The sequence below is a fragment of the Solanum dulcamara genome, chromosome 1 (genome assembly GCF_947179165.1).
Source record: "Solanum dulcamara chromosome 1, daSolDulc1.2, whole genome shotgun sequence".
NCBI classification, from domain to species: Eukaryota; Viridiplantae; Streptophyta; class Magnoliopsida; order Solanales; family Solanaceae; genus Solanum; species Solanum dulcamara.
This window is the reverse complement of record NC_077237.1, coordinates 82,645,325-82,663,717: the sequence shown is the minus strand read 5'-3', so window position 1 is coordinate 82,663,717 and position 18,393 is coordinate 82,645,325. Positions and strand designations below refer to the sequence as shown.

At 35.2% G+C, this 18,393-nt stretch overlaps 1 protein-coding gene and 1 non-coding gene across 3 annotated transcripts; both read left to right on the top strand.

Annotated features, from left to right (window-relative positions):
• The first annotated feature begins 979 nt into the window (after positions 1-979).
• LOC129880427 (uncharacterized) lies at positions 980-17,959 on the top strand. 2 transcript variants are annotated; one of them, XM_055954469.1, is made up of 6 exons: positions 980-1,267; positions 1,356-1,548; positions 2,340-2,426; positions 2,584-2,970; positions 16,291-16,444; positions 16,890-17,959. In XM_055954469.1, exons 1-6 carry the CDS (start codon positions 1,200-1,202, stop codon positions 17,750-17,752), a joined length of 1,752 nt encoding a protein of 583 aa, XP_055810444.1. In that variant the 5' UTR covers positions 980-1,199; the 3' UTR covers positions 17,753-17,959. The 2 variants fall into 2 exon arrangements, with proteins under 2 accessions (XP_055810444.1, XP_055810438.1); XM_055954463.1 differs by having other exon boundaries at positions 2,530-2,970.
• On the top strand, positions 3,879-4,037 carry LOC129904081 (small nucleolar RNA snoR2/U65). The gene has a single exon (XR_008770372.1). It is a non-coding gene; the product is annotated as a small nucleolar RNA snoR2/U65 (small nucleolar RNA).
• Positions 17,960-18,393: the final 434 nt, after the last annotated feature.

Sequence of the window (18,393 nt, the reverse complement as noted above, 5' to 3'; positions counted from 1 at the left end):
ACTTGCACCATTATTTTCATAAGATTTTGATTGTAATATTTTGATATAGTGATTTTGACTATTCTGTACAAAAAAACCATTATTGCAGAATAGAAACAGAACTTTGTATACATTGAAACTTGATGAATTGAAAAAAATTCTTACATATGATTAAACTTTCTCTTTTTTGATTTCTTCTTATCCTTGAATGCATGTTGGTGGGTTGAATTGTTTTACTTTGTTAATTACTAAAATACCCTATTGTTGCTTTGTTGAAGAAGGGGAAGAATTTGATTAGGTATGAATATGATTACCGAAGAACGTTGTGTTGTTTGTGATTCCTTTTTGTTTTTTTATATTAGTAGTCTGTTTGGATTGACTTATTTTTAAACAGTTTATAAGTTGAAAAAAAAAAGTTCATTCAAATAAACTCAATTATTTATTAGGGCTTATTTTAAGCACAAAATGACTAAACGGCTCTAGAAGTTGTAACTGCTATTTATATTTTAGACATAATAATTGAGTATTATGTGGAAATATTAGAAAGAAGGACTAAAAAATTGGGAAACAGATAATGTGTTCACATAAAACTGATTAATAATTAATCCTGATTAACATTTTATAGTTAAAATTATAGTAATAGTAATTATTATCCATAAACTGTCATGTTAAGTTGTAAACTCTAACTTGTCTTTTAAAACAGTAACTATTTTTTACAAAAGAAAAACAAAATATTTTTATTTATTTATTTTTATTATTATTATTATTATTTATTTTTTGAATTTTAAAAATAATAATTACCCTCACTCTAAAATTTCTCTTTTTAGTGTTTGCAATTATTTTAGAGTTTTATATTATAAATTAATTTTTAATTTTTAGTAATTCATAAATTTTGTTTTTTGTATTGCTAACAGATACGTGTTTTTACCTCTCCTATTATATATATATATATATATATATATATATATATATAAATATTTTACCTCTCTCTATCCTTTTCTTTGGCCAACTCAGTAACGCGTACCTCCACGCTCCAACAGTCAGTGGAAAAACGGCGCCGTTTTCTTCATCGTTCTCAGAATCTCCACGAAGTTTTGTCCTTTCTCTCTCTACACTAAATCTAAAACCCTTTTCTCTCTCTTCAATCAATCTATCAGTGAAAAATTTCTAGTCTCGACATGTATTTTACGCAGAAATAGAGGAAGAAAAACAGATCCAGAATGTTCGAGAAAAGGAAGAAACAGAAGTGTTTTATTAGTGAAGAAGATATAGCCACTCTCTTACAAAGGTAGTTTTTTGTTTAATTCTTGGCTTTTTCATACTTGGGTTTGAATTGGGTTATTGAAAAAATTGGATCTTTTTGTTGATTATTGAAGGTATTCAGTAACAACAGTGCTAAGAATGTTGCAAGAGGTGGAACAAGTAGCAGTTGAGAAAATTGATTGGAATGCAATAGTGAGGAAGTCTACTACTGGGATTACTAATGCAAGAGAATATCAAATGTTATGGAGACATCTGGCATATCGACATGGCTTGGTTGATAAATTAGATGATGAGGCTCAACCTTTGGTAAGTCAATTGAAAAAATAGTTATGTCTTTCATTAGTTTCCATTTGGCCGTAGATTTTGAACTTGAAACTTGGAAAATTTGAGTTTTGAAGTTGGATTTGGACATGTATTTTGAAGATATTTGATATTAAAATTGCAAAAACTACTCCCTAAATCTATGGCCAGACGCTAGCTAAGCATGTTTTGGAATTAAAAGGTCCAAATCGATATAAGTAATTCACAGCTGAACTAGGTTGTATGAGATGAACTAGCCTGGCAATTGTCTTTTTGAATGGAAGTGATATTTTATTGAGATAGTATGGTAAAATCCATATATTAGAAGTGTATACTTTGTCGATGATCAGAAAGCTTAGCAAAAATAAAAAGCACTAAGCTTTACTAAGTAATGTCCCTTTCCCTCCAAGTACCCACCCACATAAGTGCTAGGTGTGTGAATTGCTTATTGTTATGCATAATCTAAGTTAATTTTGATAAATTTGGGAATTGTTATGTGTGTAAAAGTTTGATAAATTTGGGAATTGTTATGTGTGTAAAAGTGGAGTAGATGTTTATCATATGTTGTTAGTTTTTCAGTCTATTGATGTGGAGTTGCGTTTTAGTCTATAAATTTGTGATCTTGTCTGAATTATTATGTGGACGTAATTTAAGGGCATGTATTTGTTTGCTGATGTATGGTGGTCAATGTCTGTTATTTGCCGTGAGATGAAAGATCCACCTTATATCTTGAACGATATGTTGGTGATTTTCAATTTCATGATATTATTTGTTGATCTTGTACTTTTTGATGACAGGATGATAACAGTGATTTAGAATATGAGTTGGAAGCTTTCCCTGCTGTAAGCAGTGAAACTTCAGCAGAAGCTGCAGCAGGAGTGAAGGTAAGTCAAACAACCTGCCCGGAGTGTTAATTTCCTTAAGCAAACACGGTTATTTGTGAATAACTGTTTGGCTGAACTGCTTGCTTCTTTCTTTTACACTCAGTTTATGTTGCATATAACCAATTGTGTGGTTTGTGGGAATCTTGGGTTTGGACAGATGCTAATTGCTTCTGGGATTCCAAATGATGCCAATATGTTAAATGGTTCAACCATTGAGGCTCCATTGATTATAAATATACCAAATGGCCAAACATCTAGAACTGGTATGGATAATTCATTCCAAGGTACTTCTATGCATGGGACAAATATTATAGTCCCAGTTGCAGTGCAAAGACAGCCATTGTCAACTGTGGTGGCTGCTGAGGGATTGGATACTCATGGACAAGGTTGTACCAATTTGCCTCCTCGACGAAAGCGTAAACCATGGTCAGAAGCAGAAGACATGGAACTTATTGCTGCAGTCCAAAAATGCGGCGAAGGAAACTGGGCAAACATTTTGAAAGGGGATTTTAAGGGAGACAGAACAGCTTCCCAGCTCTCTCAGGTTTTCCTTTGTATATGATTAATGTATCTCCGTCTTTATCAAAATAATGATGAATATTTCTATCCTGATTAAAAAAATGATTAATATACCTATACATATTCTCCAGTTTAATAATAAACTGGAAACATATTCTGCAGTTTTAATTACTCTCTCTAGTTAGTAAATGCTTTTACCTTACTAAGGGTTAGCACCAACGTGGTGCTATTTGGCATCATATTTTGGAAACTCCCTTTCTGTCAACTTTGATAGGTAGAAAAGTTTTGTTAGAGAAAATAGTTGATCTTTCATTTCTTAGGTTAGTCTTTCACTTGGAGGCGAGAATGTTAATTTTTTGAGTTTTGTGGGTTTCAGCTCACTAAATTAATCTCATCCAAAATTATACCCCTTTTATTTGCTCCAAAGAGTACAAAACAATAAAGTAAATCGTTGTCCAGCTCAGTTAATTGATTTGTTGTAGTTTTGCAGTTAGTATCCAGGATATTTTCATAATCATTCCAGCTATCTAACTAGAGTTTGCTTCATTATGAATCTATTGATTGAGATACGGAAGGGAGATCTTTTCAGTTTGAGAAAATAGAAAGCTGCTTCTGCCTTCTAGTGCTTCACAAAATGATAGGAGAATTGGGAAGGAATAAAAAGAAATAAAACTAAATAAAAAATTGAGTGGAATAGCCCCACTTTGTTAAATGGTAAGATGGTACTAACTACTAAGGAACATAGAAGCGTATGCTGTGCTTCTCCTCAATCTTGAACTGTTGGTATGTTTACCTCATCTTGGATTAGGCACCTTGCTTCTCCTCAATCTTGAACTGTTGGTGTGTTTACCTCATCTTGGATTAGGCAACTACCAACTCATGTCTTGCAATATCCAAAATTTGCTGGTTTGTGAATATACTGTTCTTCCACTCAGACTGACTTTGTTTTTCAAGAATTAGGTTTTGATTATTTAAAAAATGGAGAGGGATGGTTGGACCAATAACAAGTTTTTATTAACAATTCACATTTTGATAGGAATCTGTGGATGGATCTTCAATTCCTCCATGGAGCCGCTTTGTGCGATTACATGGTTAATCTCTTCAAATTTATTTCTTCCTTCTCAAAAAATAAATAAATTAAAATGGCAAGGTATGATGCGATGTCTTTTGTCAGCTGTACAATGCATTTAGTAGTCAAGGTTTGTTGCATGCTTATGGTGCATTCTTCCTAATGATATCATTCCCCCTATCCCAATTTATGTGACATACTTTCTTTTAGAGTCTGTCCCCAAAAGAATGTCACCTTTCTATAATTGAAAACAAGTTAACTTTAAAATTCCACACACAAATATCTAAGGTTTGTTTTAGACCACAAATTTCAAAAGTCTTTCTTTCTTTCTTTCTTATATTTTGTGCCTAGTCAAATGGTGCCACATAAATTGGGATGGAGAGAGTACCTATTTTAAGGAAGAGGGGTGGTGTACTTGACCAAAGAACAATTCAATCATTTGTGATCACTATTTCTCGATAGTCCCCAGTTGGTGATGGAGCAGTTATCCTCTCATCTATGTGGTGTGAGATTATGGGCTAATTTCAAGAAATTTCTTATCAGTTTGATGGTATAACGGGAAAACTTTTTACTTCTGATATAGGACTTTTACATTCTTTAGAGAATAACTTTTCCTCCTTTTAATTCCTCATTATCTAATGAAACTTCTTTTTTCCTTCTTAGTATGGTAACATGTTATATTCATCAGCACCCAAAAAAGGGATGGTATAACATATTTACAAGTACGAACCCCTGCAATTCTTACAAGGAAGCAAAAAGGTCTAACAATGACTCTACATCATCTACAAGTTGTTTTTTACACCAAAAATAAAAAAAGAGAAATGCAGGCACTCTTGATTTTCTGGGTTGGGCTGCTCTTGCCTTCAAAGCATCTTGCATTCCTCTTCTTCCAAATTGTCCACCATATGCAAGCTGGAATGATCTTCCACCATTTCTTGTGACATGTTCTTCCCCTTATACTGGTCCAGCTGTATATTAGCCATCAGGCCAAAAGTGTCTTTAGGCATCACCCAAGTAGTTTCAGCTAATGTTACAAAGAGTTGCCAGAGTTGTTTAGTCTAGTAATAACTCAGTGTGGAAATAAATGGCCATTGGTTTCTGCTTCCTGCTGGCATAGAAAGCATCTAGGAATGAGCTGAAAGCTTCTTCTCTGAAGCATTTCCTGTGTGAGGCAAGCTTTTCTTATAATTAGCCATGAAAAACAGACAACTTTGAATGGTGCTTTGATCTTCCATTCCTTTTAGTGTTTCCAAGTCCAGGAGGTGCTGTCCTGTAGATGATAGATAGTTTATGCTGCTCTGACTGTGAATTTTGAATTGCTGCTTCCTTTTCATGTAAGAGAGTCTTCCTCCTCATTTAGTCCTCTAAAGCCTTTTAGCATTCTGAGGAAATCACTTCAGTGACTCTAGTAACTTCCCAGTTGTTGAGAAGCGTTCTGAAAGATGAGTTCCAACCCTGGGAGCTCCAAGATTCTTCTATTGTGGCATTAGGTGAAGACGAGAGGACAAATAAATCAGGGAAAAGGTCTTTCAATGCTCCATGAATATCTAATGAAACTTCTTACTAATCCCTGCTTCCAATTTGAACCAATCAATCGTTTTAGGATCACAGTTTCTTGGTAGATAGCTATATCCACTCATCTATGTGGTATGAGGTTTTTTTTTTGAACAGGTAACATTTTTGTGTATTAATAACAAACTACACAAAGGGTGTGTAGTCCCCCATATTTACATCCTGATGTGCAAAAAAATAAAATAAGCTCTTAGTCCTTAATCTTCTTATAAGGAATCTAGTACATCATAAATTGATTCTACTCTTCCATTAAGCTATTTTTAAACCAAAAAAAGAAAAGCCCTTAACATTTCATCCTTAGTTTTTGTACACTAATGGCTTTGTCTTAAAAACAAACTTGGTTTCTTTCTCCCCACACAGTCCACCAAATGCAAGATGGGACAATTGTCCATCTCTCTTTCTGATTGGAGGGATTGGTATCACTGCTCCAGCATTTCAGTACCTCAGTTACTCTTTCCGGCATAATCCAGCTAATGCCCCTCAAGTTAATAAAAATCTTCCACAACTGGTCAGTCCAGCTGCAGTGAAGAAAGAGATGAGAGATTGTCTCTGCTTCCTTGCCACAGAGAAAACACCTTGAGCAAAGATTAAAACCTCTCCTCATGAGTTTATCTTGTGTGAGTACAACTTCTCTAGCTAGCAACCAAGAGAAGCATGCAACTTTGTGGGGAATCTTAACCCTCCAGATCATCTTCCAAGGCCAAGTCCCACTCTGATTGTTTGAGGTTGTGAATACTTTGTATGCTGCTTTCACTGTAAATTTGTTCTGCGTATTCCTTAACCATATCAAGCAATCTGCCTCAGTTGATGTTCCTTTGAACTGTTCTATAGTTCCGAAAAAGCTTGCTAGTCTATCAATTTCTCAATCATTTAGAGCTCTTCTGAAACTCAAGTTCCACCCCAGTTCACCCCAAACCATTTTAATTGTTGAGTATTGTTGTTGATTTAGGGAGTATATGTCTGGATAGTGCTTCTTTAAGGGGCCTTGCTCTATCCATTTATCATTCCATAGATCTACTTTCCTACCATTATCAATGCTAAACATGGTTTTTGTTAGCAATTAGTGTCACGAGTTCCTTATGGATTTCCAGAGACCAACTCCATAAGGACTATTGCTCACTTTGGTAGTCCATCTTCCATCCATACCATATTTCTCCCTGATTACCTTCTTCCATAATGGCTGGTCATCTGAGTTGAAGTTCCATATCCATTTCATCATTAAACTTTGATTCTGGATCTTCAGATTCTTAATTCCAGCACCTCCATTCTTCTTGCTGGTTAGACAAGACTCCCAATTGACAAGATGTATTTTATTCTTCTCACTGTTCCCCTCCCAAAAGAAGTTCCTTCTAAAGGAATCCAACCTTTTTCATAACACTGGCAGGGACGGGAAACAGAGACATCATGTAGGTAGGCATTGCATCCAATACAGAGTTTATCAAGGTCAACCTTCCTCCCATGGATAAGTATTGGTTTTTCCAATTTGCCAACTTTTTTTCACATTTCTCCAACACTTGAGTCCATATATTTATTGATTTGCTTTTTGTTATGGGCCCATTTCAAGAAATTTTTGTGTCAGTTTTATGGTATTTATGGGAAACTTATACTTGCTCTGATGCAGGACTGTACATTCCTTAGAGATAACTTTCCCTTCTTTTAACTCAATATCTAATGAAACTTCTTTACTGAATCCCTTCTAATAATTTTAACCAAAACCATTGCCTGAAATCCTATCTCCCATTTAAATAGTATCACTTTGTTTATGTTTTTTTTTTGTGGGGGGGGGGGGGGGGAGGAGTGGTAATGGTTAAAAAAAACAAGGTGGTCAATACTTGCTTTATGATTGTCCATCAGCTTTTGCATTTTCTTTCTATTGAAAGGAGAAAACTGCCTATATACAAGTCCATTTTATGAAACTATTGAGTGTGTACAATGAAATTATTTTGGAGAGCTTTAAATTCACGGTGTTCCTTTGGACAGAGAGCCTTTCTCTATGAGTACAATGCAATGGTTTGGTTTAACTTGTTATAAACAATGTGATAGGGCAACCATCAGAATGGTTATGCCTCTGCATTTATTATCAGATGTAAGATCTTACAGTGCCATTTGGACACATATGTTATTTGCAAATGTTGAAATATTACTTGCAAATCAATGTTTGTTTGTTAATTATCCATTATTTCAACTTGAACTTCAAATAGAGAGTTTGAAGTTGAAATAATCATCTGACCAAATTTTATCCAAATTCTACTCATTGGGGTTCTTTTTTTCTTTTATTTTTTTTAAGGAAGATTTCTCCTCGTGTGTTTTTCAATTTATAATTCAACCCAACACTTATTACTACCTAACACTTTCCTCTTCTTTGCTTTTTCTTTTCTCTTTCTAGAGGAGTCGGACTAGAAAGAAAGGATTTTGTTATTAATTAGGAACATATTTTAAGGCCTGATAAAAGCACCGATGTTTAAATTGTCAAAGTTGGTTGTTCGGTAACAAAGTGTGATACAGTTTGGGAACTTTTGATAGTTACTAGAAAATATGGGGTATCAGTTATATATTGCGCTGTTTTGTAAAATCACTCCAAGCATTAGGGTTGGACGTTCGGTATTCGGTTCGGTATTTTCAAAGTTCGGGTTCGGTAATAGGTAATTCAAAGTATATACCAAATACCAAACTTTCAAACTTCGGTTCGGTAATTCGGTAATCGGTAAATTGAACTTCGGTTCGGTACGGTATTCGGTAATACCATATTTTTTTAATAGTTAATGTACAATAAAAATTTATCCGCATTTAATATTTACATTAACCTAAAGAATACATATCTGAACTTACATTTTTATTATTACACCATAATTAAGTAATATATGCATTTTAACTTGCCGAATACCGAAACTGAAATTGCTCTGAAGCCACATTCTACGGAGGAGAAATGATACATCGTAAATAAAGAGAAAATAATTTATGAATAGATGCAGAATAAAAAAAATATTACCATGTAATAAAAATGATGTAAAAGAGTGAAAACAAAAATCTCTAATATATCACACATAATTTTTATGCATATGTTTTTCTTTGAATTATCCAAAAACTCTACATCACTGCACTAATTATTAATTAGTTCTTGCAAAGATATGAAAGAGTTGGAATTTTTCGTTATGTAACTACCAAACAGTTTATGTAGATAACTGACGTGGTGAATTATGCAAAGTGAAATTAGAATTCTTAACCAATTGCATAAATTTGAAATTAGAATTTATAATTTTTACATGTACATGAATTTAAATTTTAGCAGTTATCCATAATGTACGTGTTTGAAAGTGTGCATATAGTATGCTGTAAACATGGGAAAGTTGAAATGGAAATGGTAAGGGAAATGAAAAAATGGGATAGTTTCCTCTTACTAAACTCTTCTCTTTTTGGTAATTTTTCTTCTTTTTTTTTCAGTTTTTTGTATTAATAAAAAAAATAATAAAAAATAATTTGGTATTCGGTATTTCCCAAATACCGAAACCAAAATACCGAATTTTATATTTCAGTACCGAATTACCGAATACCGAAATAGCCGGTTCGTTTCGGTATTTTATGCCCAGCCCTACCAAGCATTAACTTCATTCCAAATATTTTTGTAAAAAGTGTTATTTTTGTCAAGACTTTTTGTAAAAAGTGTTTTTTTAGGCGGAATAACCTGAGAAACCCTTGTACTTGGCTCCGTTTGTCACCTTAACCCTTTTACTCACGACTTTGTCAATTGAACACTTAAACTTAATGAAAATCAATATTTTAAACACCTCTGACCGTTGACTGAGCTTGTGTGGCAACTTGACGGCTGAGTTGGACAAAGTGCGTGAGTTTCACGTATTTAAGGAGAGTGAATGGATGAATAAGGACTAAAATCAAAAAAAGTAAATAAAACTTAAAGAAAAAGGACAAAAAAAGGAAAAAGGAAAAGAGAAACACTCATTCCTTCTCCAACCTCACCCCATCTCCAAACATGGCTGCCACCGTTTCTTTTCTTCGCCGTCAGCGCCACCTTTTTTTTTGAAATTGTCACTGTGAATCATTACCTGAAGAAATCATTATCGAAATTTTGTTTTACCCACTTTGATTTCTTTAAACCTAACCTTTTGCAGCTATTTCAAACCCAAAATAGGGTTATTGCTAAAAATGTCTGACTGATAATTGATATTTATTCTTCCATCGTAAAATCAAAGGCTTGATTTGTGAAAATTATTAGATTTTGAAGTGAATGCAATTCAATTTCTTAATTATCCCACTCCACCACTGAGTCGAGAGACCGGTGGCGATAGAGTGCAGGATCGGAGAAGGAAGGTGAAAAAAATGATGCCGAACCAAGTGAATGCATCCCACATACTCAATCAACAAAAGAAAACTAGGCGCAAATCTTCCTAGAAAGATCCAAAAGGCCGCATCATCTCCAACACCACCAGGAACACGGCCGTTACCCAACTCAAATCTTTTCAGGATGACATCATCTCCGACAAGTTTCAAGAAATCAACAAAAAAAGGATTATGGAAATGAGTTTGAGATTTTCATTGAAATATAATATTTGTAATAATAAAAATGATATGACAATTTATATTTCATGTGGATAGTGATGTGTTATCCACATCAGCGCGTTTGAGAGACACATGATTATAGGGGTTTAAAATAATGTTTTTTTAATAACTTTAAGTGTTCAATTGGCAAAGTCGTTAGTAGAAGGGTTCAGGTGACAAATGGAGTCAAATATAAGTTCTCCCAAGTCATTTCGCCTTTTTTTTATTAAGATTTTTTGTAAAAAGTGTTATCCGAGTACAACTTCATTTCAAATCAAAACTTTGACGAAGTCAACATCATAGCCCGTATATTCCCACAAGTGGGGTGGGGTGTACGTAGACCGTACCCACCTTTGAGGGATAGAGAGACAACTTCAACAAAGTCATGACTTCAAAACAAAAACTTGCAAGCTATGTCCAAAAGCCTACTAATTGTTTTAGATGCTAAGTAGGGGTTACATTCTGGTCATATCTTCTTGTAGCCTTTGTCTGGGTGCAGTGTGGTTGATATGATCAGAAAAGATTATTTGTACCAAATCTATTTCCATGACCACCTCCTTACAATTGTTAGGTCAATTTCAGTCATAGTTCTGAGGTTGCATATGCCATGGGGCAATGTAGGGTTGCTGTCTATGTTTTAAAAAGAATGTAAGAAGGATAGACACCTTCTTTATGTAAGGACAACTAAAATAGAGTGTGAAACTCTCTGTACATGAATATTGCGAGAAATTATAATAGAATCTTTTTTCTTTCAAATATTTCGCTTTTTTATTCTATTAGATGGATAGAGTTGTATAGGATTTTGTTTTGAACATCTTTTTTTCACTTAGGTGAATTATTTTGTTTAGTTGATGAAGTGAAGCATCAAGGAGCTCTGGCCCGTAACCATTCAAGCATATGGATACTCAAAAATTTACCTAAAAGAGATTATCCCTCAATTCAACTCCTTTTCCTTTAATAAAGCTTTGTAATTCTCTTTCCCTACTATGGTCTGCTTGATCATATTTTTGCTTGTTCCCCCCCTTTCATCTTAAGATTTACCTTTTATTCTGGTAAGATAATGATTTTATCAGCCAATAGGACACTTCCCAGTATACAATTAGGGGTTGTTTGGGTTGAGAGATAAGGATGCTTAATCCTTGTATAAAATTTGGGTGTATTCCTTATACCCCTTAGTTTCCCATATAATACTCAGCATATATCTAATACAGTGTTTGGTAGAAAAGTCTGCACAAGTTATGCGAAAATTTCATTCCGAAAACCAAATGTTGTATTGCCAATGCTTATATAACTTGTGTGGGAATGCAACAACATACCCAGTGAAGTCCTACTAAATGGGGTCAGGAGAGGGTAGAGTGTATGCAAACCTTACCACTACTTCGAGGAGGTAGAGAGGCTGTTTCTGAAAGACCCTCGGCTCAAGTGCCTCAAACCCAAGTAAAAAGAAGAAACAATTAAGAAAGCATAGCCGTTAATATGAAAGGCAATGTAAAGTCTACTAGAAAGAAACAATAACAACAGCAAAATAGAGTGATAACTTGTATGGGAATATGTGTGTTATTTTATGCATGATAGGATCTGGAATAAGAATACATGTATTAGCAATACATGGATAAGAGTATCTAAATTTAAAAAATGCCCTTACAGTAGATAATATCCCGTTTATCATCCACACTTTTGTTATTCACCGCATAACAACCAATACTTTATTATTCATGTAAACAAACTTTACATTAATATTTATTGCATAAACAATCCTTGTATTATAACCTTACATGACTAAACTCTAAATCAATAGACCGTGTAGTACACGAAAAGTAAAAAAAACTTGCACTATGGTTCTTTATAAGTAAATTCAGGCATCTAGACAAACAAGAATTTTAGGGATGCACCAAAAAGTTTCTAAAACCACCGACACGCTAGTCGTTTTGGTTGGTGGTGCTGAAACATCTAGGGATACAGTGATCAATTTAGGGACAATTAGGGTTCAAATTACAGTTTAGGATGTGATAGTAGTTGAGCATTTGAATGAGGAATTGGAGATGCAAAGTATGGGATGTTACACCTTTGAGTCTAATGTGTGGATAATTTGAAGAGAAGGGAAGAAAAGAGTTTTTTCAACTTGGAAGGGATTGAAAATGATTTCATCGAGGTGGGGCTTTTCTTAAATTTTTCTGATCACTAGAATAACGTATTATTATCTTATTCAAATTAAAGTACAAATTATTTTAAGTAGCTAGTTATTGCTTACATTTAAACATATGATACTTCGACCAACTCTAGTGGCACACTAGGTTTACTAGTGAGGCTTCAGGTCCACCAAATGAAGTCTTGAGACTTGAGTGTTGTTAAAAGCGCACTTGAGACACGCTTAAGCCCTAAAATTAGGTGCAGATTGAGTCTTTGTTTCGCCTCATGTAGGTAGTGCTTGCACCAAAGCACAAAGAAATGCATCTCAACAAAAATGAACCCTTAATTTCTAAAAAGACCCACTAAAAGAAAATTATGTTATTGTTGTAAAGAGAGTTGAATGCCCATGTGGCATATAGGTGAGACCCACCTGCTCAATTACTTTGTCAAACTAAATGGCTAAGTAGTTCACACATACTGATGGCACAGGGAGTGAACTGTGTATCTATTTCATCTTCGTAAATAAACAAAGTGACTTTTATAGCCAAAGTAACTGGAGAAAAAGGGGCTATAGTATGTGTGAACTACTTAGCCATTAAGTTTGACACTACTTAGCCATTTAGTTTGACAAAGTAATTGGGCAAAGGGGTCCACTTATATGCCATATGGGCATTCAACTCTCTTTACAACAGAAAAAGGAACCCAAAAGGAAAATTGAGTAGAATGTTTCATCACTATCTCATTTTGATCCACGTGCCCTTATATAAGAGCAGAAGATCATCCATTTACAGAAAATAACAAATCAAACGACAGATGCATTAAGGATTTGAAACGTATAACTAAGTCACATATCCCTACGATGAATGTACCTATCCGGATTAACGTCCCAACAGGACCATCTACTAGTATCGTAGCTTCAAAATTCCAAACACGTCTGAAGCGTGGTAGACCATTGGGTTCAAAGGATAAAAATCCTAGAAAAAAAAGTGCGAGAAATGATAAAGATGACACTATATAAAAATCTCATAAAGAAGTTCAAGATTTGATTATTCCTAAAGAAATCAGTGAATCCGAGACTCAAGTGAATGAAGAACTTTCAATGAGTTCTACTGGTGATGGGATAAATTTAGATCGATCCAAAATTATAGTGGATAATGTTTTTGCATATAATATTTCAATTGATCCTATGCAAGACAGTGAGGATCTTGAGCCTAAATATGTCAAAGAATGTCGACGAAGATGTGATTGGCCAAAATGGCTAGAGGCAATTCAATCAAAATTGGACTCACGCGCTAAACGTGAGGTTTTTGAACTTGTAGTCCAAATCCCTGAAGGTGTAAAACTACTTGGCTATAAATGGGTTTTTGTGTGAAAGCAAAATGAGAGAAATGAAATTGTAAGATACAAACCACGCCTTGTTGCACAAGGATTCTCTCAAAGATCCGGCATCAACTATGAAGAAACATATTCACCTATTATGAATGCAATAACTTTTCAATATCTCATCGATTTAGTTGTACATGAAAATCTTGAAATACATCTAATGGATATGGTTACAGCTTATCTTTATGGTTCACTTGATAATTAGATTTATATGAAAATCCCAGAAGATTTCAAAATGCCTGAAGCATGTAATTCTAAGTCTCGGAAGATATTCTCAATCAAATTACAAAGTTCATTGTATGGTCTAAAACAATTGGGGCATATGTGGTATAATCGCCTTAGTGAGTACTTGATAAATGAAGGTTATATAAATGATGTCATTTGTACTTGTATTTTTATTAAGAAAACGGAATCAGAGTTTGTTATACTTGCCATTTATGTTGATGACATAAATCTCATTGGAAACCTTGAACAGGTCCAAAAGGCAATTGAATATCTAAAGAAGAATTTGAGGTGAAAGATCTTGGAAAGACAAAATTTTGTCTCGGTCTGCAAATTGAACATTTAGTAGACGGGGTTTTCATCCACTAATCTGCCTACGTTGAAAAAATTTTAAAACGATTTTACATGGACAAAGCACTTCCCTTAAGTACTCCAATGGTTGTTCGATAACTTGAAGTGAATAAAGATCCGCTCCGACCTCCAAAAGAGAATGAAGAACTTCTTGGTCTTGAAGTATCATATCTCAGTGCTATTGGTGCACTTATGTATCTTGCTAACGCAACCAGACCTGATATTTGTTAATTTGCTAGCAAGGTATAGTTCTTCCCCGACGCGAAGACATTGGAACAGTGTCGAGTATATTCTGCGATATCTAAAGGGGACTGTTGATATGGGTCTGTTTTATACTAACAAAGGTTGTGTAGATCTTATTGGTTATGCAGATGCAGGTTATTTATCGGATCCACATAATGCTCGATCTCAAACAGGCTATCTGTTCATATACGGAGGAACTGCTATATCATGGCGATCTATAAAACAGTCCATCTTTGCTACTTCTTCAAATCATGCTGGGATAATAGCGACTCATGAAGCAAGTAGAGAATGTGTGTAGTTGAGATTAATGATACAGTTCATCAAAGAAAGATGCGGCCTGGAGTATGATGTCAAAGTACACACGGTCATGTTCGAAGACAATGTTGTGTGCATAGCTCAATTTAAAAGTGGCTTCTTAAAAGGAGATAGATCGAAGCACATTTCACCAAAATTATTCTTCACACATAATCTCTAGAAGGATGGTAATATTGATGTACAACAAATCCGTGCAAGTGATAATCCAACAGATTTATTCACCAAATCTTTATCAGCCTCAACTCTTGAGAAGATGGTACACAAGATTGGAATGCGAAAACTGAACCATCTGAATCGTGGTCTTCATCAGGGGGAGTAGAATACACATTGCACTCTCTTTTTTCTTAGTCTAGGTTTTGTCCCACTGAGTTTTCTTAGCGAGGTTTTTAATGAGATAGCAAACAATGCGTAGTGAGAATAACCATGTATATTTTTCTTTCACTAGAATATTTATTGGTGGGACCCACCCCTTTGCCCAATTACTTTGTCAAACTAAATGGCTGAGTAGTTCACACATACTATAGCCCATTTTTCTCCAAGTTACTTTGGCTATAAAAGCCACTTCGTTCATTTACAAAGAAGGTGAAATAGATACACAGTTCACTCCTCTCTTCTTCTTTGGTTAACTTTAATTTGCTACTTTTAATTATTTATAACAGTTATTACTTATTAGGAATAGAAAATTAGAAATTTAGTATAAGAAAGGTAGTTATCAAATCTAAAGGCTAAAATTGCATCTTTGCATCTGAATAAAAATTTAATGTGGTTTCTCCACTTAATTAACATGACTTGTTTTCATATTTCACTTAATTGTAGTTTTTCAATTCCTTTATCTATAATAATTGTGTTTTGTGTGTATAATTATTTTTTCTTGCATTCTCCTTGTCAAAAAAATAATTTTTTCTTGCATTTTATGTATAAGCTTCTCTTCGTCTGTGGAGTTATTATCTAAAATGTGTGCATTAATTGCTTTTTACGCTTAAAGCCTTGATGGAACTTGGAGCATTTGGCAGTTTTCGCCATTGACAGAACTGGTGAGACCTTTAGGTTGCAAGCTCCATCCATCCAAAGTGTTAACAAGATTTGGTATGCAATCATTTATTGGCAATTTTGGTGACATTGATGTAAATGGTAAATGGACTAAATTAGTTGTGTAGTCATATCTAAGTATTGTATGTCTTCATTGAAAAAAGTATTGTTTCCCTGTATCTTCAACCCAGCATTTTACTTGTCATGAAGAGAATCCTCCCAGTGATATTCATGTCAAATTGATATTTGGAAAGATATAATGGATGTCCGTTGTTATCTAGTATGGTTAGAATGTCTGGGTTTTCCCAGGTTTCCCGGGTTCAAATCCCGGCAACGGAATGAGATGCAAAAGTGTGTATCGGTTCTAGCATGGATTAGATGCGGAAAATAAATAAGAGTTGAATGTTTTGTGTCTGTTATCAACTATCATTTTTCCTTTTAAATTTACTATGAGATTGTGAATGTTTCTTTGTGCAGAGATGGGCCATTATTAGGAAGCGACAGGGGACCATGGTCGGGAATGGCTCACAGCTTTCAGAGGCTCAGCTGGCAGCTCGTCACGCAATGTCCTATGCTCTTAATATGCCTATTGGAGATAAGTTGAAAGCAGCTTGTCCAATTGGCACTGGCGGTAATTCTCTCAAATCCTGTATGATGTAAACAAATCTGTTCCCACACTACTGTGGAGAGAAGGAAAAGGTCGGGGATAGGGGGAGGGTAGTTATTGTTGTTATGCTGTCTAGAGACTCTGCATTGGGTGTATCACGTGGCTGATAGGATCCTCTGATAACCTAAATGTATGTTGTCATTTATGGCATCTATAGTTTGTCTGCAAAGAGGGTAATTGATGATTCAACTGTTCAATGTTTAATAAGATTCTGCTGTTCAAGAGTCTTTAGAAGATCTGAGTTCTATATTCCAATTAAGAATGTCTGCACGCAACCTACCTGTAAAAAATATCGCATGCTAATCTCGGAAAAGCAGAAATTCCAGTGGCTTAGGAGCAATATCTCTTTCAACGTCTTAGTCTATCCTTGCATGCTGCAGTTCTAACCCAGGTTATTGTGTTGTTTCAGTGGGACCTAATTCGGGTGGTGGACCTAGTAACTCTTCTCATCCTGTTATTGCCGACTTGGCATCTGGTGGTGCACAATCCCAGCATCAACAAGACCCGTTATCTTCAAAACCTCGGATAGTCCACCAAAAGCCAGCACCAAAGCCTACTACGAGACCAGATTCAATGGTCAAAGATGCTGCTGTAGCTGCAGGGGCCCGCATTGCTACCTCTTCGAATTCTGCCTCACAGGTGAAGATAGCACAACCTAAAATTCCCCTCCAAATACCTGGAAGAGGTCCTGCAGTCAAATCATCCGTCCTAGGTAGTACAAATGGCTTGCCCAGTAATGTGCACTTTATTCGTACCGGTCTGGTGTCCCATTCAGCTGCCCCATCAAAGGTCGTGCATTCCGCTGGCCCATCAAATGCCTCACGACCTGGAGCTCAGCAGGTGTTGAGCCACTCTTTGAAACCCGCTTCACCCACAGTTCAACCTAAACCAATTGGTAATACATCCAGACCAAATGCTTTAGCTGAACGCAATGCCCCAACAAGTGCTCCAGTTGCTGAGCTTAAAGTAAATGCTAAGCAAGAAGTTCTCCATAAAGTTCAACAAGATCAAACTCCTCCATCAGTCAACCCATTGATAAAGAAAGCCGGTGAATTGAAAGAGCAAAAAAAAGAGGATCGAGATCCTGTACATGCTAATGCTCCGGGTGTTCAGGTTCAAGAAAAGTTGATTAGTTTGCCAGGTCGGGAGATAACCAACAATGATACTAGTGATCCCAATAAAGTTACGGCTAGAACTGAAAATGGGAGTACTAATGGAGGTGATCATCCCCGTATGGAACAAACTGAGAATGGGAAAAATAAAATGGAGTGACACTAGGTTGGACCAACTTTGAATGTAAAGTTAGATTCATGGTTGATTGTTCTTATCTACCCTTGGGTGGTTTTGCTTTCTTTTTGCCTTTTTGATGTAATTGTGTAGGTTTCTTGCAATGCATTGTCTATAATTAGGTGACAAATTACAATTCTTTGATACTTCCTCGTCAATTGTTGAATATTTCCATGTGTTGTTATTTTGTTATCTTGAGATCTCTTTGCAAGTGGGTTAAAAGAGACTAGTACACTAACCAACTTTGTGTTTTCTCTGTTGCTTTGATTACCTGCAAAAATGGTCATATTTGGTGCCGAGTGTTGAGGATTTGACTAGTTAGATAGTGTGTGAGAGGCAGGAAATAAAATTTCATTTTTCTTGTGTTTTCATCTTTTTATATGTTGCCATTTCAGTTCTCTTTTTGTCTTTTGAATTCAGAAAGGTAAAATGAAAAGTTAGCTCAACTGGGACGAGCTTCTTTTATTGAGATCTTTGTTTGGAGTTTCTTCCTCTTCTTTTACTTATAAAAAGGCAATATGACCGACCACCTAAGGTTGTGGTGTTGTAAGTACTCCTTTATCCTTAATTGGAAATCTTGGGTTCGAGTTTTGAATATGAGTGCTTTAGCCCCAAAGTACTTATCG